The sequence below is a fragment of the Papio anubis genome, chromosome 11 (genome assembly GCF_008728515.1).
Source record: "Papio anubis isolate 15944 chromosome 11, Panubis1.0, whole genome shotgun sequence".
NCBI lineage: Eukaryota > Metazoa > Chordata > Mammalia > Primates > Cercopithecidae > Papio > Papio anubis.
Window position 1 is genome coordinate 13,521,248 of NC_044986.1, and position 22,415 is coordinate 13,543,662.

General features: G+C 43.9%; 1 protein-coding gene across 2 annotated transcripts in view; it reads right to left on the minus strand.

Moving 5' to 3' along the window:
* Window positions 1–16,543, minus strand: part of INPP5F (inositol polyphosphate-5-phosphatase F) — a 105,215-nt gene extending 88,672 nt beyond the window's left edge. For both annotated transcript variants that reach the window (XM_009215482.2, XM_003904333.3), the window contains exon 1: window positions 16,208–16,543. In XM_009215482.2, coding sequence (XP_009213746.1) covers window positions 16,208–16,304 — 97 coding nt within the window. In that variant the 5' untranslated portion in view covers window positions 16,305–16,543. The remainder of the gene's footprint in view (window positions 1–16,207) is intronic.
* Window positions 16,544–22,415: the final 5,872 nt, after the last annotated feature.

Sequence of the window (22,415 nt, forward strand, 5' to 3'; positions counted from 1 at the left end):
AATTAGGAGCCGCCTCCTCCAGCAGGGCAGATTTGGATTTGAGATAGAACACAGGACAAATGTGTAGAGGATGAACGTGAAGGGGCCTGAAGCCAGAGAGTCAGGTTACAGGTAAGAATGTGCTAGGACTGGGGCTGACTGTAGAACTGGAAAGCTGGACAGAATTCAGCTACTTGGATGTGCTATAGATGCAGTCTGCATTTGGTGTGCTGGGTGAAGAATCCTCGCTCTACTACAGTCTCTGAATCCCTCTCACCTTCAGTTTCCTCCTTTGTAAACAGAATTCCATCTAACTTAGCCGGACACCTGTAGTCCCAGGTTTTCATGAGGATTACATGCATTATGTGAAAAGTGCCCAGCATCTGTCACATAATAAATGTTAATAACTTTCACCTCAAGTTGAGAAACGTGTATGTATTTAAAACTCCAGGCTCCTACCATTCAGTAACCTCTCCATAATTTTTTTTAGGGTCTTCATACGGCTTAAAATAAAAATGTATGGGGCCAGGCACAGTGGCTCACGACTGTGATCCCAGCACTTTGGGAGGCTGAGGCAGGTGGATGATGAGGTCAGGAGTTTGAAGACTAGCCTGGCCAACATGGTGAAACCCTGTCTCTATTAAAAACACAAAAATTAGCTGGATGTGGTGGTGGGCGCCTGTAATTCCAGGCACGGGAGGCTGAGGCAGGAGAATCACTTCAAACTGGAAGGCAGAGGTTGCAATGAGCCAAGATGGTGCCACTGCACTCCAGCCTGGGCGAAAGAGCGAAACTCCGCCTCAAAAAAAAAAGAAAAAAGTATGAAAGAAAAAACCCAACTTCAATACATTTTTCAATTACTAAACCTCATGGTAGAACCATAATTCCTGAATGCCTTCTCAGAGTAATAAATGCTTCATGGAAATATCTTAATGCCTAGATATGCCCCAGAATTCTATTTTCTCAGAATGGGAAACACTGACCTGCAGCTCTGAAACAGCATAAAACTGGGCATCCAGCATTCAGTTCCAACAACCAAATTCTGGTTCAAATGGTAAATCAAGCATGACTGCAAACTTCCTCCCCCGCCCCACACCCCCTACAGACACATGAGAGATGGAGAATCTAGAAAAGGTAGAATCTCAAGGGAGGTAAAAAACATGCTTGGGAAAGACATGGATACTGGTAAACTCCAGTTCCATATGTGAATAAGTATGAGGTCCTAAGGCTGGGGAAACTACAGAAGAATATAAATAGAAAGTGTAACTTTTAATGAGCAACAGAAAGATACCTGACAACATTTCAGTCATCCAATAGAACATAGGGGGAAAATGGCAGGAGCAATACAAATAAAGAAAGCATAATAAATGGAAAACATAAATAAAAGGTAGAAATAACTTCTAATACATTTATAGTTACAATAAATGTAAACAGTTTCAACTAACCAATGAAAAGACAGACTATTGGCTGGGTGTGGTACTCACACCTGTAAACCAACACTTTGAGAGGCTGAGACACGCAGATTGCTTGAGCCCAGGAGTTCAAGACCAGTCTGGGCAACATAGTGAAACACCATTTCTACAAAAAATACAAAAAATTAGCCAGGCACCTGTAGTTCCAGCCACCCAGGAGGCTAAAGTGGGAGGATCACCTGAGCCCAGGAGGTCAGGGATACAGTGACCCATGATCACGCCACTGCACTCCAGCCTGGGTGACAAAGTGAGACCCTATCTCAAAAAAAAAAAAAAAAGAAATAAATAAAGATAAACGATTAAGTCTGAACCCCTCTATCAGTTTATTTAATTCTATGGCAATTTACAGTTTACCACTATATACCTGCAGTCCAGCATAACAGGCACTCATTCAATAGTTACTGAACGAAATTTTAAAAAAGCATCAAAGAGTAAAACTAAATTTTTCCTACCAATTGCTTATTTTCATTGACTTGTAATAAGAATACCATCCTAAGTTTTTATTGTTTTTGAAGTTAGCCCCAAAATATCAGTCTTTGCTATGCAGGCACTTTTATTTATGTATTTATTTTCTTCTTTTATACAAACCAGGAATGAGCTTGGATTTTTAATTTCAGGTGCTTTTAATAATAAACGCATTTATCTTTCAATAAATATAATACATCATGAGAATATGGTTTCTTAAAATGAAAGACTCACCTAAAACTTCTGGGCAATGTTTTTTTTTCCCTTGAGACAAGGTCTCACTCTGTTACCCAGACTGAAGTGCAGTAGCATGATCGTAACTAACTGCAGCCTCCAACTCCTGAACTCAATCGATCCTCTCACCTCAGCCTCCCAAGCAGCTGGGAATACAGGCACACACCATGGTGTTCAGCTCATTTTTTTTTTAACTTTTTTTTTTTTTTTTAGTAGGGATAAGGTCTATCTATATTGCCCAGGCTGATCTCAAACTCCTGGACTCAAGTGATCCTCCCCCATCAGCCTCCCAAAATGCTGGGATTACAGGCATGAGCCACCATGCCTGGCCTGGGCAATTTAAATTATCTTGAAATCTTTATATTATCTTGAAAACTCTAGCAGGTGCACATAACTTCTCATACTAATATAGAGATAAGAGACACAAGACGATAGAGGAAGTCCTGAAGCAGGTACTGTAATTGACACAAGAAGGGAGACTATGTGTGTCGTGTCGAGCTGCTCTGACTTTGCTGCCTGGTATAGCGCCTGGCATACAGCTGACACTTCAAAATGTGCGTATGTATTTAAAATCTGTGGTTTTTCACTAAAGAAATAAAACAAGTTGGCATTAAAGAGTCTGTCCGTACAGAGGACATGTGTAGATAGTATTAGTCCAGGCATAAGCAGCAATTGTCCTTAGTAGTGGATATCCTACTGACCATATTAATGGCTACTCTGGGGACAGAAGGCACTGGAATGGCAGAGAAAATGGCCAGCAGACTCATACTATCCTTCTGCAAAGAATAACCATGTAACTGATCTAATCCAACAAATGTATTGTTTTCTGATCTTTCCTTCAGAAGGTATACTCTAATGTGGCATACATACTCAAAAAAAAAATTTTAATTCACAAATTGTAAAAGTTAAGATCATCAACGTTATCTATAAGGAAGGGTTGCTTATAAGAGTATAGCATTTTTGAAATAATGCCAAATTTTAGTGAAATAATAATGTAACATACACCCGAAGTCATAAGTATTTGCAATAAGCTCAATTGTTTGACCCATCAGGTCAACATTTCCACTCTTATTGCAGATCCATTTGGCAGTACATGGCTTCTATTTTCATATGCCCTCCTCTTCCTGGTACACAGAAAACAACTGATTAAGTACTGTGTGCCTGCACAGAGCATGAGTCACTCATTCCAAGATGGAAGAATGAAGGCACTCCCTCAGCCCAAGAACAAGCCTGGGTTTTAAAGCACAGCTGCTGAAGCTTATAGGGTACTTTCACTGTGTCTTAAAAGAAAAAAAAAAAAAAAAGGTATCAGGGTATGTATAAATAATCAGACCCATATTTCATTTCCTGCTAAAGACAAAGGATATTACTGCTCTAAAGAGACAATCACCAACACAAAATCAAACAGATGAGGAAAAGGGTTTTAGAACGAGAAACTAAAAGTTCCAATAGTTAGCTCATCTATGCTTTAATTCTCAGAATTTAATTAGGCCAGGAAAACAGGTTAAGGAATAATTTGATTCAGGTGCTATCTTATAAATGCAAAGTTTGATACACATTTCCTTGAACTCTCTAACGGTAATTATTCTCCAGCATTCCACAAGCTACAGAGCTAATCCAATTTACAAGGTCTAGCAGCTGGTGATTCCCCAGTCTTAAATCTAACTCAGTGGTTATCAGTGCTGGCTGCTCATTACCATCATCTAGGAGCTTTATAGTACTAATCCCTGAGCATCAGAGATGGTCTCAATTGGTTAGGGCAGGGCCCTGGAATAGGTATTCTTTAAATCTCCCCCTGGTGATTCTAATGTACAGCCAGCTTGAGAATCACTAGTGCACATGATTATAGGTCACTGGGAAGGACCTGTATTAGTAACTTGGTCTTATCAGTCTGACTGAAAGATGATGCCTGTAGCACATACAACTTTAAACTCTCATGTAATAAAGTAATATAAACTGCATAAAGATCTCATAATATAGGGAGGTGGCATAAAAGCTGGTCTGAACCAGCAGAAGGAAATACACTTCAAAAAGTAACCACAAGAATATTTAAAAGATTAGAGATACCACCTAGAAAAGAAACTTAATTTCCAGGCCAGGCACATCAGCTCATATCTGTAATCCCAGCACTTTGGACGGCCCAGAGAGGAGGATCACTTGAGCCCAGGGGTTTGAGACCAGCCTGGACAATATAGCGAGACTCTGTCTCTATAAAAAATAAAAAATAAAAAAAAACATTCGCCAGGTGTGGTGGTACCCACCTGTAATCCTAGTTACTCAGGAGGCTGAGGCGGGAGGATCACCGAGCCCAGGAGTTCAAGGCTGCAGTGAGCTATCCCACATTCCAGCCTGGGCGACAGAGCACAAGACCCTGTCTCAAAAAAAAAAAAAAAATTTCTAGACATTTTTATTTAAAAAGGGATCTAATTACAGCACAGCAAGACAGCCACAAAGTTTTGATCATCATGAAGGAAATTAGAAATTGGTTCTTACACAATATCCAAACACAAAATTGTTGATTCTCTATACGAAGCATAAAGTCCTAACTGCCGCATCTCAAGAAAAGACCCAAAGCAACTCAAAAAAGAACAGAGGACAACTAAAGAAAAGGACTTTCATGAAAGGTCACACAATGTAATTAGGTCATTTCAGCCTAGGAGGACCTGATGGAAATGAACACAATTATGAAAGAGATCAACTTACCTGTATACTACTTAATACCAGTATAGGAAACCTACACATTTAAAAGTCATGGTTTGGGCTGGGTGCAGTGGCTCATGCCTGTAATCCGAGAACTTTGGGAGGTTGAGCAGGAGGACTGCTTGAAGCCAGGAGTTCAAGACTAACCTGGCCAACATAGTGAGACCCCGTCTCTATTATTTAAAAAAAACGAAAAATCATGGTTTGGGAATGAAAAAGGAGGTACAGCTTAAATTACAACTTTCCAAACTCATTACCTTAAGAATCTGACAGTAGGCCGGGCGCGGTGGCTCAAGCCTGTAATCCCAGCACTTTGGGAGGCCGAGGCGGGCGGATCACGAGGTCAGGAGATCGAGACCATCCTGGCTAACATGGTGAAACCCCGTCTCTACTAAAAATACAAAAAACTAGCCGGGCGTGGTGGCGGGCGCCTGTAGTCCCAGCTACTCGGAGGCTGAGGCAGGAGAATGGCCTGAACCTGGGAGGCGGAGCTTGCAGTGAGCCGAGATCGCGCCACTGCACTCCAGCCTGGGTGACACAGCGCGAGACTCCGTCTCAAAAAAAAAAAAAAAAAAAAAAAAAAAAAAAAAAAGAATCTGACAGTAACAACCACCTCAAACAAAGATTAGATAAATCCTTGGGTGATGTATTCATAATGCATCACCCAAGAAATATAGCAATGTGTTGGGATATACCCCTCACCTTTTGCTGTCCCCAAAACTGTCTTTTGATATCACTTTCAAAAACAGGATTTTGAGAGCTAAATCAAAGCACAGATGAGCTAAGAATCAGTATTTTCCTTTCCTCCTTTTAGAGCTATTAACAGAGAAGCGTAAAATTAGCAATTCCATCATTAAATAGATGTAACCTTTCTCCCAGTTGGTGTTTAAATAATTTCCTGGCCGGGCACGGTGGCTCAAGCCTGTAATCCCAGCACTCTGGGAGGCCGAGGCGGGCAGATCACAAGGTCAGGAGTTCGAGACCAGCCTGATCAACATGGTGAAACCCCATCTCTACTAAAAATACAAAAATTAGCCAGGCGCGGTGGTGCATGCCTGTAATCCCAGGTACTTGGGAGGCTGAGGCAGGAGAATCGCTTGAACCCGGGAGGCAGAGATTGCAGTGAGCCGAGATCATACCACTGCACTCCAGCCTGGGCAACAGAGCGAGACTCCATCTCAAACAAAGAAAAAAAAAAATTTCCTATCTTTTCCTGAAACTTGTTTTCAAAATTTATTTACTCTATCCCATCTACGATTGTTTGTACAGTCATCCTACCACCACAGGTCCTCATCAACAGAAAGCTACCTTCAAACCTGATCAGGTCTAGGATTTGCCATTTTACTTGACCTCAAATGGCTCTATGTTACAGCTCCATCAGGGTATCTGCCTCTATAGAATGTGTGTCTCTCCTCCATCAGGCCACATCCTCTGCCAGGATGGGGATGGTATTTTAAGTATCTTTTTACTTTGGCATATGCCTAGCAGACAGGTCTTCAATAACTGTTTGTAAAAGGATTAAACAACGTCAAAGAATTTTTTTTTTTTTTTTTGAGAGAGAGTTTCGCTCTTGTTGCCCAGGCTGGAGTGCAATGGTGCGATCTCGGCTCACTGCAACCTCCGCCTCCCGGGTTCCAGCGATTCTCCTGCCTCAGTCTCCCGAGTAGCTAGATTACAGGCACTCGCCACCACGTCTGGCTAATTTCTGCATTTTCAGTAGAGACAGGATTTCACCATGTTGGCCAGGCAGGTCTCAAACTACTGACCTCAGGTGATCTGCCCACCTCAGCCTCCCAAAGTGGCTGGGATTACAGGCATAAGCCACTGCGCCCGGCCCACAGAATTTTAGGCGATGTAATTTGTTAGGAGAAATAAATATGATACTAAATTAGTTAGATGTTGGGGGGTAAGGGCTGCTTCTTCAAGAAAAGTATTTGGAAGGTGCAAATGGGAGTAAATGACACAGCTACACAGATGAATTCTGGAAGTCTCTGCCTAGAAAAGAGACTGTTACTCTTCTAAACTCCCAGGTCCACCCAACACAGTTGCTCCCTGGGAGGACATTCTTTAAGATGGAAATAGGAGAATGTTTATATCTGTTATAAAAACAATGTATAATGATACTGCGAAACATCAATATTATACCTGCAAATTACTAAAATTGAGAGCATTATGGGATGTTTTTAATTTCCTAACATTTCAGTTAGATAACTGCTTCAAATCATCCATATTGACGCTGCAGAAATTGTGAAATTTGAAATTCAGTGTTAACTTCAAAGTGAAAAGCTGTTTCAAAGAATGAGATTCATAAAGAAAATTGCCTCAGTATTTTAAAGTATCCCACTATCAAGTTTAAAAAATGCAAGGGTAAACTTGAAGGAACCTGAAATTAAAATAAAATAACCTAAATGAAAAAAAAAAATCAGGCAACACTGACCTAAAATCAACCTGTATTTCAGACTTCCCAAAGCAAGAATGTGTGGATGCTATTTTGTGAATGAAAGCAGATCCCTTAAGAGTCTCCAACAACCAGAAAATGAGTCATCCTAAAAACATGTGATTTAATTAAGATACCACCAGTAAGTCTTGCGAAAGTACTGTAATGCTGAATGTTCAGTGTTCATCCTCACTTTACAAATATTATTTATACATTATCACTTAATGTGTTATCAATAGCTACTGATAACCTTTAACAATCATTATTTCCCTATGTTGTTAAGCATACTGATTCAAACGTTCTCCTCAGCTCAATTATGGGCAGCTGACACATAATGACTACGACTTACATCAGCTAAGGACTTAGATTGACTAGGGGCTCTGTGACATTGCTGCTACTTCTCAAACCTCTGTTTGCAAAGGTAGATTTTTAAAGGTTATGTTTTAAAATATATTTGAACAGGAACAGAACCATTTACAAAAAGACACACAAAGAGGTAGGTAGTAATACACTTTGTAAAGTTCTAATGCATTTAATTCCCCATAAAACCATGCCAAAACAGGGTTGGACTATGATTCTGAGAATGTATTGAATCAACAGCACATTGATTCTGCTACTGGGTGCAGTGGCTCATGCCTGTAATCCGAGAACTTTGGGAGGTTGAGCAGGAGGACTGCTTGAGGCCAGGAGTTCAGGACTAACCTGGCCAACATAGTGAGACCCCCGTCTCTATTATTTAAAAAAAACGAAAAATCACGGTTTGGGAATGAAAAAGGAAGTACGGCTTAAATTACAACTTTCCAAACTCATTACCTTAAGAACCTGAAAGTAATAACCACCTCAAACAAAGATTAGATAAATCCTTGGGTGATGCATTCATAATGCACCCAAGAAACATGGCAGTGTGTAGGGATATACCCCAAACTAGTTTGATCAAACTAGTTTGATTTTCAAGTAGTCCAGTATTATCTGCAAATACATGAACAAATTCCATCATAAAAATTCCATCACTAAAATTAGCAACAACAACCTTCTCTGCACAAGGGCCGGTTTGGAAAAAATAAAGAAGTCTATGGGTCCCATTTATTTTTATTCAGAAAGAAAATAAATTTAATGAATTCCACAGGCTTAAGAGTGAAATTCCTACTTCACTGAATAAAATGACAGTGAGAAATTTGCACGACTTTTTTAGGTGGCAAGAGAGGCAGTGTGTTTTAGTCTTTTGTTCTTATATTCTCCCTTTAAACTTCCCTATAACCCCTTTGCTGCTCAAACTATACAAGGTAGACCAGGGACTAGAATTATTTCAATTCATTCAATACAACTTTCACAGAAAACCTGCTATGGGCCAGGTGATGAGTCTCGTCCTCTTTCTCCATGCCAGGGGGGTGTTTAGGCCAGGCAAGTGGGACAAGCAGGGACCTGAACCAATGCAGCCAGGTTCCCCCAAAGACCAAGCTGTCAGTACACCTTAGTTTCTGGCACCTTCACAATCTACTTAAAAAAAAAAACAACAAAACTTGATACTACCTCTCCTCTAAAGCATGCCTTTGGCAAGTCTTGGCCTCTGCTGGCCAGGGCCTGGCCAAAACACAAGTGTCTAGGAACCAGTGATTCTACAAAGGCTCTCCCTTCTTTGAAGGTAGTTTTGCCCTACAGGCTTCTCCTCCATTTCACCTCTGCTGTGCATGCTCTGAAAGGATGTCTATGAAATTGGATCTAGGACTGGTGAAAAGCTACACTGAGAAAGGCTTCAGGTTGCTCATTCCTGGAGGAAATAGTTCCCAATGAGTAACATATCAATGTTTCTGCTCAAAGATCTACCCTGTATCTATTCCCTTCCCAAACTGCAGATGTTCCAAACACTTAAGAGGAGAAACCAGATCAACTGACGGTAGCTGGAAAAACTACTACTAGTCAATTCATTACATAACAACATTCCCTGTAACTATATGAATTTTGCAAGAAAGTCAGTGCAGGCATAGGGTCAATGAACAAATCAGTTATCACATTATTAGCCTTTTCTTTCTACATAGCGCCTTCCTCAATGTGGTCGCTTTGACATTTGAGAGGCTATTTAATTCTCTATACAGGCTACACTATAATGATTAGGATAGCTAAAGATACGTTTCAGCTATTACCCATGAAAATATAAATCCTATCACTTTCTAGTCAAGAAGGTAGAAAGGTTCATAAAATGTTTTTGTCAATACTGAGGAAAACCTGGTATTACAGTCAAACACTGGGTTAGAGCCTGGCTCTCCCTCTGTGAACTTGGTCAAATTACTTCTCTGTGCCTCAGTTTCCTCATCTGTAAAATGAGGATAATAATGAAACCCTCCTCCCAAGGTTTACTGTGGAGATGAAATGAAATAACACATGTAAACGTCACGGAACAGTGTCTGGCTCAGAAAAGTACTCAGTTGCAGCTGGGATTATAGGCCAGTCGCGGTGGCTCACACCTGTAATCCCAGCACTTTTGGGAGGCCGAAGCGGGCAGATCACCTGAGGTCAGGAGTTCAAGACCAACTTGGCCAATATGGCAAAACCCCGTCTCTACTAAAAGTACAAAAATTAGCCAGGCATGGTGGCAGTCGCCAGGAATCCCAGCTACTCAGGAGGCTGAGGCAGAGGGAATTGCTTGAACCCGGGAAGCAGAGATTGCAGTGAGCCGAGATCATGCCACTGTACTCCAGCCTGGGCAACAGAGCAAACCTCTGTCTCAAAAAAAAAAAAAAAAAAAGAAAGAAAGAAAGAAAGAAAATAAAATCGCTCAAGAAATAAAAGCTGTTATTATTAGCTGCTCTTAATCTCAGGTAATGATGTAGACAACAAAATACACACAAAAACCTCCCTCAATCTGTAAAACCTGATCCCAAAAATTGTCAGTTACCTTAGAAAGACCTTGTCCTCCTGCCAGGCATGGTGGCTCACGCCTGCAATCCCAGCACTTTGGGAGGCCGAGGCAGGCGGAATGCCTGAGCTCAGAAGTTCGAGACCAGCGTGGGCAATGTGGTGAAACCCTGTCTCTACTAAAAACACAAAAAATTAGCCGAGCGTGGTGGCAGGCACCTAATCTCAGATACTCAGGAGGCTGCAGCACAAGAATCGCTTGAAACCTGGGGGCCGAGGTTGCAGTGGGCAAAGATCATGCCACAACACTCCAGCCTGGGCGACAGAGCAAGACTGTCTACACACACACACACACACACACACACACACACAACCACTTGTCTTCTTTCATTTAAGCCAAAAATGAGTGGTGGGTGAAAACATGGTAAAGATAAGTCTTTTCTACCTTCAAATGGGAAATAAATGTACAGTCATATAAATATGTACAAGCATAAAAATAAACATACAGATCTATTCAACTGTTAGCCTGTCAGCAATATAAAATATGGAGTAAAAAGTAGTACAAGATATAAAACTAGTAACCCATTATAAAAACTGAAGAGTAAATACACTAAGAAAAAAACTGGTTATTCAACAACAAAAATGATTAGAAACATTTTGTAAACATATTTAATATGTAATTTAAAGTGCCCTATTAAATTTTGTCATGGTAATTTGCAAATTTTTAGTAAACACAATATTTTTTTTCTGAAACAGTCTCACTCTGCTGCCCAGGTTAGAATACAGTGGCGCCATCTCAGCTCACTGCAACCTCTGCCTCCCAGGTTCAAGCGATTCTCATGTCTCAGCCTCCCGAGTAGTTGGATTACAGGCCCGCCACCACACCTGGCTAATTTTTGTATTTTCAGTAGAAACAGGGTTTTACCATGTTGGCCAGGCTGGTCTTGAACTCCTGACCTCAGGTGATCCATCCACCTCGGCCTTCCAAAGTGCTGGGATTACAGGCGTGAGCCACCATGCCTAGCCACAAACATAATTTTTTAAAAAGATTAAGTTCAAACTCCTTTTTTAAAAAAGTAAATACCAAATGCCACAAAACTCCAAATAAACAGAATCATTTCACAAAAATGATTCCTCAAAAAAAAATTCCAGGTGGATTTCAATTCCATAATTATGATTTCTCATTCAAAAAAGTTAACCTCATATAACATAGTAAAAATAATTTCATTATCAAAAATTAACTCTGAGAAGAACAGGAAAATTTTTTAATGTTTCTGTGAATTCTAACTAATACCTAGTACCCCTCAAAAAAAAAATGTTCAGGCTGGGCACGGTGGCTCACGCCTGTAATCCCAGCACTTTGGGAGGCCGAGGCAGGCGGATCACAAGGTCAAGAGATCGAGAGCATCCTGGCCAACATGGTGAAACCCCATCTCTACCAAAAATACAAAAAATTAGCCGGGCCTGGTGGCGCATGCCTGTAGTCCCAGCCACTGGGGAGGCTGAGGCAGAAGAATTGCTTGAACCCGGGAGGCAGAGGTTGCAGTGAGCCAAGATCACGCCTCTGCACTCTAGCCTGGCAACAGAACGAGACTCCATCTCAAAAAGAAAAAGTTCACTGGGATTCATCAATTACAGTATCACCTTTCCATATATAGTTTCTAAGTTTATGAATGTTATATGTATAACAGATGCTTTGAGATCTCTTCTTGGTCACTCAGTCTCAGAACAGAATGTGAATTATTATATAATTTACACACAGCTATAAATTATATAATACTGTCATATCAGACAAAGCCACAAGGACTTGGGGAAGCAATTTTAAGACCAAAGAGATAAGACCATATTACTATTCCCTCAAAGTGGATTGTATTATATTTCTTTTTGAGTCTTTAAATTACAATTCTTATCCTGAGATATTAGACTCTACTCTCAAAAGATTACTGAATGTTTACACAGTGCTTTATCATCTTCCCTGTAGAAAATAAAATAACCAGGGCGGGCCCGGTGGCTCACGCCTGTAATCCCAGCACCTTGGGAGGCCAGGGCAGGTGGATCACCTGAGGTCAGGAGTCCGAGACCAGCCTGGCCAACATGGCAAAACCCTGTCTTTAGTAAAAATACAAAAACTTGCCAGGTGTGGTGACAGGTGCCTATAGTCCCAGCTACTCAGGAGGCTGAGACAGGATAATGGCTTGAACCTGGGAGGCGGAGGTTACAGTGAGCGGAGATCACGCCATTGCACTCCAGCTTGGGCAACAAGAGCAAAACTCCATCTCAAAAAAAAAAAAAAAAACAGAAAAGGAAAGGAAAGAACCAAAATATTTTTCTCTGGTAGTCATTATCTTACAATAGACAAAAGCATCTATCAAAAAACAGTGCTATGTATGAATACAGATTACTCACTACCCTTAAAAAAAATCAGAAACACCAGAAAAAAAACAATACTCAGTTTTTTAGCTGAGAGAAAAAAAAAAACTGAAAAAGTTTAAATAATGTTAAAGAGGAAAGTAAGGAATATTACCAAAAAGATATTTTAAAAGCCCAGTGTGGTGGCTCATGCCTGTAATTCCAGCACTTTGGGAGGCCAAGGTGGGAGGATCACTTGAGCCCAGTAGGCCATGATCAGCCTGAGGGATACAGAGAGACTCCATCTCTACCAAAAAAAATAAAATAAAAAATTACAGGTGTGGTAGCACACACCTGTAGTCCCAGCTACTTGGGGGGCTGAGGTGGGAGGAATAGCTTGACCCCGGGAGATAGGGGCTACAGCAAGCCATGATCACACCACTGCACTCCAGCCTGGGTGACAGAGCAAGACCCTGTCTCAGAAGGAAAAAAAAAAAAAAAAAAGATAATGAGATAATGCTACATCAGATAGAAATACAATACAAGTGCAGGTGTACCTTTCCTCACATTTCTTTATCTAAATGGATATTTTCCACTCCAATTAAAATATATTCAAAACAGCCCTAAAAAGAGGCCAGGTGCAGTGGGTCAAGCCCGTAATCCCAGTACTTTGGGAGGCCGAGGTGGGCGATCACCTGAGGTCAGGGGTTTGAGACCAGCCTGGCCAACATGGTGAAACCCCATCTCTATCAAAAAATACAAAAATTAGCTGGGTGAGGTGGCACACACCTGTAGTCCCGGCTACTCGGGAGTCTGAGGCAGGAGAATCACTTGAATCCGGGAGGCGGAGGTTGCAGTAAGCCGAGATCACACCACCGCACTTCAGCCTAGGAAACAGAGCAAGACTCTGTCCACCGCCTGCCCGCCCCGCCCCTTCCCCGTCCCCCCAAAAAAACAGGCCTAAAAAGAGCAACAAACATAATACAACATCTTATTTCTAAGGCAATGATATTACTGAGAGAGAACTTAGACTTAACTTTAATTCAGCTCAACTCAAGCAAAAATGCCTTCTGTGTCCTAAGTACTCTAAAGCCTAGAGACACCAAGATGAGGAGTAAATACAGCCCTTGCCTTGGGGAACACACTGGACTTCCCACTGGGGAAGAAGTAGGCAAACTTTTATTATATGATGATGCATAGGGTTAGAACTGAAGTGTGCACTAAGTGTAGAAAATGCCTGGAAACACTATAATAAAGGTGGCCAATAATTCTGCCCCAAGGATGAGGGGTAGCATCTGAGCTGGGTCTTATAGAATGAACTAGGTAGGAAAAGGGGATGACAGTAACAAACATTCCAGGCTAAATGAGTATTTTAATCTTAAATATCATCATTACTTATCCTTCTGATGTCTCTAGAAAAAGGAAAACTCTTGTTTCGGGTTGTTCAATAGCCACAAATGTAAAAACCACGATGCCCACAAGCTTTTTCGAGCTTACAATACTGCCCTTTTAAAAAAGAAAAGGACTTAGTCAGTAATCTATTCAGCTAAACAACCAGTAGGAAACAATGAAAGATTTTAAATGCTGTCACTACAAACAGCAAAACAGAGGGGAAAAAGCAGAGGGGAAAAGTCCAATAAAATAAAGAGAATGTTAAATGATTCCATATATAGAAAAAGATCTGAAAAGCACTTATTCAATTAAAATGCCATTCTTAAATAGCCATTAGTTAGAAAGGATCTTCAGTCCCGGACAGGATAAACTATGAGAAAATCAAGTAAGTGCATGGGATTCTTTATTCCCTGGCTATCCTGAACACCTTAAGATCAAAACTGGCTGTCACTTCTGAAATATGACCTCTTCCTTCCTCTAGACATTTGATCTCCTTGGTCTGTGGCCCGCGATATTCTAAAAAGTATGATAATCTCAAGTGCAAAGGCTATAGCTACTTTACTCCCCAAAAAAAGTTTTAAATTTGCCTTCTGACGTGGACTTTGGATAAACAGTAATCCAAACTGCATGGCTTCATTAAAGAATCTAGGCGCAGGTTAGCCTTTATAGTTGAAGAAACTAGGGTGTAGAAAAGTTTGTTGTCAGATGAGTTGGAGACGATCTTAAGTCCCATCCAGCTCTAACAGTCTAAGCTTTTAGAATCCAAGAAGTTGACTCTTTTGACAACCTAAGAATTTTGAAATCTGCTTTACTTCAGGCTGTACTGAAGCCTTACCCAAATTTGGGGGAGTGAAAGGAGAGAAGGAGAGAAAGCCAGGCAAATGGTCAAATCAGAGAAGAGAATGACAGAAGACTGGCCAAAATTAACCTATCTTCAACAACTCTATCCCAAGATCATCACGAACTTTATCTGGGCCAAGGAGTTTATTCTCCATTCTGAAAAAGAGGAAATAAAACATAATAGCAAGAAAATACAGACAGAGCCCAGGAAAAAAATAAGTTATCCTTCACTGCTCTGGCAAAGCAACTAGTAGGCTTTCCTAAGAAAGCAGTGGGGCCTGCCCAAATGTGTTCTGGAGGTCACAGAACTGCCCTGTGTCAGTGTCTCGACTCTAGGCTGTGACCCCGAACGAGTTACTAATAACCTCTCACTCCTTTCTCCTCACCTGAAAAAGAGGATCCCACACGTGTCCTGTAAGGTTGTTGTGGGGATTGGGAATAATATATTAAAGGGCCTGTCCTTAAAAGCCATCCTATAAGTGGTACCACGCTGTGATCTGAAAAGCTCATCTGAACCTTTTATGCTTTTCAATTCATATCATGTAATCCTTCTGTCTAGACTGCACATAAGAATTACAAGAAAGTCTGAAAAGCTCTGGCTCCTCCCTTAAAGAACTCTATCCTCTCACTCAGAGAGTGAAAGAATCTCTGAGTGATATGGGGAAAGGATTGGCAAGCCAAAAGGGGCAGGTGCCACCCAGCCCCATCTTACAAGAAACTGGACTGTCAGCGCTCTGAGGGCAGGGACTGCTCCGTTAAAACCAGATTGCACACACATTTTCCTAAAGCAAGCTAATTGTAGACTTAAGCCTCTCCGAACAGCTTACATGACACCAAACATGGACCCACAATACATTTTGTGTCGCACAACATCAACTCACACAAAAATCTCAAAATTATACATTACATTTTAATTATGCTGCGGTATTAAAGCCAAAGACAAAGGCTTTAAACCGAGTGCCTATGAGGTAACCATAGTGAAGTTACACCTTTAATAATAAGGAACCAAGAATACACGGGATGGCAACAGGGAGTGAGTGTCCAGCAGAGCCGTCGACGGAACTAGCGCAACCGCTCCAGATCCGAATTCGAACCCAGAACTTCTGGCGAAGGCCATGTAAGAACCACTCCAAGGAGGAAGAGGCCTTTAAGGCCAGGCGCACCTTGCTGGAACTTTCTGCCGGGGGGACCCCCTCCCCTCGGCCTGGGCCCCAAGCCCCAAGGGCGGCCGCGCGACGCGGTGGGAGGGACGAGGGTCGCCAGCCCCCTCTGCTCCGCATTGGGGCAGGGGCTCGGCGCTGCCCTCGGAGAAAGGCCAGGCTCCCTCCAGTCAGGGAATAATGACAGCTCGCGCGCTCGCAGCCCGCCCCGCCCCGCCTCGCCAGGCCCGCAGGCTGCTCCTCCCGCCCGGCTGAGGGGTCCGGCCGCGCCCCCTCCTCTCCCCGCACTGGCCCGGGGCGCCCCCCGCCCACACCGCCAGCCTCACCCGGTCGGAGCTGGAGGCCGCCGTCGCGGCGGCTGCACCACAGCGCGCGCTCGCCCTGCTGCAGGATGTAGTGGTCCTTGGCTTGGAAGAGCTCCATGCCAGCCCCGCGCGCCCAGGGAGGCGGCGGCCCGCGGGCGGCGCACGGGGCTTCCTAGTCGGTCGCGGCCGCCAGAGCCCGCGCCTCGGGGAGCGGCCGGGTAGGAACCGCGCCGAGGAGCAGCAGCCGAGGGAACGCCCCAGGGGACCCGACCGGTAGGAGAAGAACGCGCCCCGGCGGCAGCGGTGGCGGCCGTAGAGGCCTCTCCCCCGGCTCCTCCCCTTCCCCGGCTCCGCCCCGGGCCCGGCTCCACCCCCTCCGCTGGCTTCTCTCCCGGAGCCCCCGGCTCCGCCCCTCAGGCTCCTCCTCTTTTCAGTTCCCTCCCGCTTCCTGCCCTTTCCTCCGCCTTCTCCCGGGTGTCTCCTCCCAGCCCCTACCCGCGGGTCTTTCCTCCTCCCTCTCCTCCTTCCGCCCAGCCCTCCCGCTCTTCCCCCAGGCCCCTCCCCCGGCGCGCCCGCCTTCTTGCTGTGGCCACCGGTGGCCTCCCGGGAGCTCGGCCGAGTCGGGCTGGGCTGGCCCCCTCCCTCCGCGCGGCCTTGGGAACAGGCGCCCACCGCTGGGGCCTCCCCTCCGTGCCGGCGGGCGCTCACGCTTCACCAGGCCCTCTAAAGCCAGGCCGAGTCCTGCAATCCAGCCCCACACCCGCTCTCCCGGGGCGGCGCGGGGTACGTTCCCCGCGGGCCTGCGCTGCCTGCCCGTACCGAAACCAGGCAAGACCCCGGGGCCTGGCTACAGGGGTTCATCACCAGCCAAGCGAAGGCGTCTTCTGTTTTCGTATTTCCTATTAGAAGTTTGACAACAGGAGGCATTCAATAAATGCACATCAACGAGGGAGAGCATGTAACAATAGAAAACACAAGCATTAGCAGCACAGGGCTAAAGAGCGAGGAGGAAAGGAGGAATGTACAGATGCTGCTGTTTTTCCCGAATTAAGCAGGGCGGGTTGCAGAAGACTTCACAAATGGAGCCAGTTAATGAAGCAAGCGGAAGGAATATCGTTTGGCGAGGATAAGATGAATGGAGAACCTCTCGGGGAAGGAGTCTCCCCCAAACATCCTTGAGCTCAGTCTGTCTTGAAAAACCAGTTGGTATCCTGAACAGAATGGGGCTGGGGAACGAGGCCCCCACTTCCGGGGCCAGTTGCAGGACTGTCTAGCTGTGTGATCTTGGGGAAGTCTCTTGGTCTCAGATGATGGTTGAACTAACGACCTTTTCTTACACTCCCAGTTCTATAAATCATGAGTCTTTCTACTCCTAACTCCTTATCTTCTCTAATGCCTAAATCGGAAATAAGAGAAAAAGACAAGAGGTAGGAGATGAGAAAAAGAAGGCAATACTTTTTTTTTCTTTTTTTTTTTTGAGTTTAGGAGCAGAGGTTTACAGGCAAAAGAAAGAGAAGGGAGAACTCGCAAGAGAGAGAGGGGTGCCTGAATGGGGCTTCTTAGAAGGCAATACTTTTAACCTTCTGCCCAAGTAAAAAGTGAGAGGGTACAAAAGCAGGAAGGAGTTCCACATGACTAATTATTGCAGCCCACAGTGTTGAATTTCCATAGCACAGAAAGTCCAATGATAACAAAGCGTCCTGGAATCTTTTCTAAGTACCATGCCTCTGTGCTGTCCAGACACCTCAACATAAAGGTCTAGGGAGGTGGTTACTCTATCAAATCTTCGTGATGTGATTTGGAGAAAGAAGGTAATGAAGCTATAAGAAGCTTTAGTGGAACCATCGGTTTCAGATTGATTGTTGAATTCAGCCATATGTTGACTTAGCAAAAATAAGAATGAGAAAATCCTATGAAGACGTTGTATCCTGCAAATTATTTCATTATTGTTTTATGAATTACATTGCCAGATGTGAAGAAAACAATGCTGTTCTGTTTTAAAACAATTAATTAGTTCATTGAAACTTTTCCTGATGTTTTAAATCAGTGGTTCCAACCCTGGCTGCCTGTTAGAATCACCTGGGGAATTTTTCAAACATATCAATGCTTGGACCTTAGACCAATTAAATCAGAATTTAATTGGGGTGGGGCTCTGGCATCGGTTTGTTTGTTTTTTCTAAGCTCCCCAGATGACTTTAATATGCAGTCAGGCTTGAACGCCACTATTTTAAATGAAATTAATTAGTAAAATCTGCCTGACAGCAGCTTAGAAAAAACAGCAGTCAGTCATTAACTAATGCCATCATATGGGCTTGGTTACCTGTAAATCCAAAGTTAACAAGCAAAGTCTTTAGGAGAGAAGAAAACATGGAGGGGAGATGCTTCTGTAATCTATCTGACCCCAATGCACACTGCTGTCTCCCTCAGGCTCCAAACGCATGCTGTGGGGTAGGCACAGCTCTAGCCTGGCTGAACAAAATGAGTGAAAAGAGCACATGTTTTCTGTCCCTGGTAGATGTCACATCCCCAATCTACTGCCACAGTTGTCTTGCCTTGTTTCTGCTATGAACTTCCTGAACCTTGGCCCCTGCAGCCTCTCCACTCCCTGGCTGGCCTATCCTCGGCCTGTGGCTAACTTGCCAGCCTCATCACCCTCTTCTAGCTTCCTAATTCAAGGTCCTCCTGCCCCGATGCCACCCGGGTTTTAGGGGAAAGTTCACGTGATGCTGCTCTCCTTTTTTTTTTTTTTTTTTTTTGAGACGGAGTCTCGCTCTGTCGCCCGGGCTGGAGTGCAGTGGCCGGATCTCAGCTCACTGCAAGCTCCGCCTCCCGGGTTTACGCCATTCTCCTGCCTCAGCCTCCCGAGTAGCTGGGACTACAGGCGCCCGCCACCTCACCCGGCTAGTTTTTTTGTATTTTTTAGTAGAGACGTGGTTTCACCGTGTTAGCCAGGATGATCTCGATCTCCTGACCTCGTGATCCGCCCGTCTCGGCCTCCCAAAGTGCTGGGATTACAGGCCTGAGCCACCGCGCCCGGCCTGCTCTCCTTTTTAAACATGGATGACCATCATACATATTATATATCTTATTTTACATGTATGGCATATGTATGCTAATTTAAGTATAATCACTAAGGAGTTTGTTTCTAGCCAGTTCTGTGTGATCTTGGTCAGTTCACTCAATCTCGTTTGGTCTCAGTGTCCTTATCTATGAAAAGAGATGATGAGTAAGTGTTCCCTTCCAGTGCTGAAATCAGTGTGAGGAAATGCATCCACGTGGTTAAACCTACACAAATAATGATGGTACATAAGCCAACTCTGATGACCGATTTAGCCCTTCAGTGTCAGGTTTATTATTTGTCTCTGAGATCTTTGGATTAGATTTTGGTGTCCTCTGGTGAGGTTTGACTTTAACGTCATCTCCTGTCTTCTGTTTACTTGTTCATAGTCTTGTTTGTTGTCTATGAGAACTTTCTTCAGTCTTGTCTATGAGAAATCTCCCAAAAGAAGAGATTTATATTTATATAAATATATTTCCCCCCCTCCGCCGCCGCCTGCCAGGAGGCTGCTCATGTTGCAGGTCAGCAGTCTAGGTGGCTTAACTTTTTTTTTTTTTGAGATGGAGTTTCACTCTTGTTGCCCAAGCTGGAGTGTAATGGCGCGATCTCGGCTCATTGCAACCTCCACCTCCCGGGTTCAGGTGATTCTCCTGCCTCAGCCTCCCGAGTAGCTGGGATTACAGGCATGAGCCACCATGCCCAGGTAATTTTTTGTTTTTTTAGTAGAAACGGGGTTTCGCCATGTTAGCCAGGCTGGTCTTGAACTCCTGACCTCATGATCCACCCGCCTCAGCCTCCCAAAGTGCCGGGATTGCAGGTGTGACAGGTGGCTTAACTTTAGGGTTAAGGACCCCAAACACTCACAAGCTGTGATGGTGAATTTTATGTGTCAACATGACTAGGCTAAGAGCTGCCCAGAAAGCTGGTGAAACATTATTTTTGGGTATGTGTGTGTGAGGGTGTTTCTGGAAGAGATTAGCATTTGAGTTGGTAGACTGAGTAAAGAAGACTCCCCTCACTGATATGATGGTCATCTAATCCTTAAGGACAAGAATAGAACAAAAAGGTGGAAGAAGAACAAATGCGTTCCCTGTTGAACCGGGTCATTCATCTCCTCCTGCCTGCAGATATCAGAGCAGATATAGCTCGGGGCTCTCAGACTCAGATTGACCTCCCTGGTTCTTAGGCCTTTAGGTTTGGACTGGAACTATACCACAGGCTTTCCTGGTTCTCCAGCTTGCAGAAGGTAGACTGGGACTTCTCAACCTCCATAATCTCATGCGTCAATCGCTCATCATAAATTTTCTTCTACATATGTATATATATTCTATTGTTTCTGTTTATCTGGAGAACCATGAGGGCAGAATGCAATGGACTGCTTTCCCAAAATTTCTATGTTGAAATTCTAACCTGCAAGGTGATAGTATTAGGAGACAGGGCCTTTGGAAAGTAATTAGCTCATTAGAGCACTTATAAGAGACCCCAGCAAGGTCCCTTGCCCCTTCCACCACATGAGGGCATCTCGAGGAAACAGATGTGCGTCTAAGAACCAGAGAGCAGGCCCTCACCAGACACTGAATCTACCAGTGCCTTGATCTTGAACTTCCCAGCCTTCAGAACTGTTGGGAGGAAAAAAAAAAAAAATCTGTTGTTTATAAGTCACCCAGTCTATGGTTTTTTTTTTTTTTTTTTTTGAGCCCAAACAGACTAACACACAAGTCAATTTTTTATATTTGGCCAAACAGCCAATTTCTCATGGATTTATCAGCCAGCAAACTTATGCTACCTCCTCACATAACTTCATCAAGGATGGCTGGAAATTGTACTGTTGGAGCACTTTGACATATATAAAGTTATTCAGGCTGGGTGAGGTGGCTCACACCTTAATTCCAGCACTTTGGGAGGCCAAGGCAGGCGGATCACTTGAGGCCAGAGTTCAAGACCAGCCTGGCCAACATGGTGAAACCCTGTCTCTACTAAAAATACAAAAATTAGCCAGACGAGGTAGTGGGTGCCTGTAATCCCAGCTACTTGGGAAGCTGAGGCAGGAGAATCACTTGAACCTGGGAGGCGGAAGTTGCAGTGAGCCGAGGTGGCGCCACTGCACTCCAGCCTGGGTCACATAGCGAGACTATCTCTAACATAAAATAAAATAAAATAGTTGTTCAGTTGAGAAGCACCATGGACCAAGAAAAACGAAAGTCTCTCATGAGGAAACTGTCATGTAGGCCTAAAAGAGGCCATTTTATTTAATGTAGAAGACCACCTTTTTTTCACTTCTATACTTTGGGGGTTAATAATTACTGGCTTTTTAATTGTATGGCCTGATGAAATTGTCAATAACCTATTCAAGAGGCTGAGGTGGGAGGATCACTTGAGCTCAAGAGTTCAAGGCTACAGTGAGCTATGATTGAGCCACTGCACTCTAGCCTGGGTAGGAGAGCGAGAAGTGAGACCCAGTCTCAAAAAAAAAAAAAAAAAAAGGGGAACCGGGCATGGTGGCTCACGCCTGTAATCCCAGCACTTTGGGAGGCTGAGGTGGGCAGATCACCTGAGGTCATGAGTTCAAGACCAGCCTGGCCAACATGGTGAAACCCCGTCTCTACTAAAAATACCAAAAATTAGCCGTGTGTAGTGGCGGGCGCCTATAATCCCAGCTACTCAGGAAGCTGAGACAGGAGAATCACTTGAACCCGGGAGGCGGAGGTTGCAGTGAGCCAAGATCGCGCCATTGTACTCCAGCCTGGGCAACAAAAGCGAAACTCCGTCTCAAAGGAAAAAAAAGAAGAAAAGAAAAGAAAATTTAGGCCAGGTGTGGTAGCTAACACCTGTAACCCCTGTAATCCCAGCACTTTGGGAGGCTGAGGTGGGTGGATCACCCGAGGTCAGAAGTTTGAGACCAGCCAGGGCATGGTGATGGGCGCCTGTAATCCCAGCTACTCTGGAGGCTGAGTCGGGAAAATCACTTGAACCCAGGAGGCAGAGGTTGCAGTGAGCCGAGATGGCACCATTGCACTCCAGCCTGGGTAACAAGAGCAAAACTCCATCTCAAAAAAAAAAAAAAAAATTGATTAAACCAGCCATAATTATTTGTGTGTATGTGTGTGTGCGTGTGCGAGACAAAGCATGTCTTTTCTGCATCTAATATTTCTCTTCCGTCCTTGCAGAGAA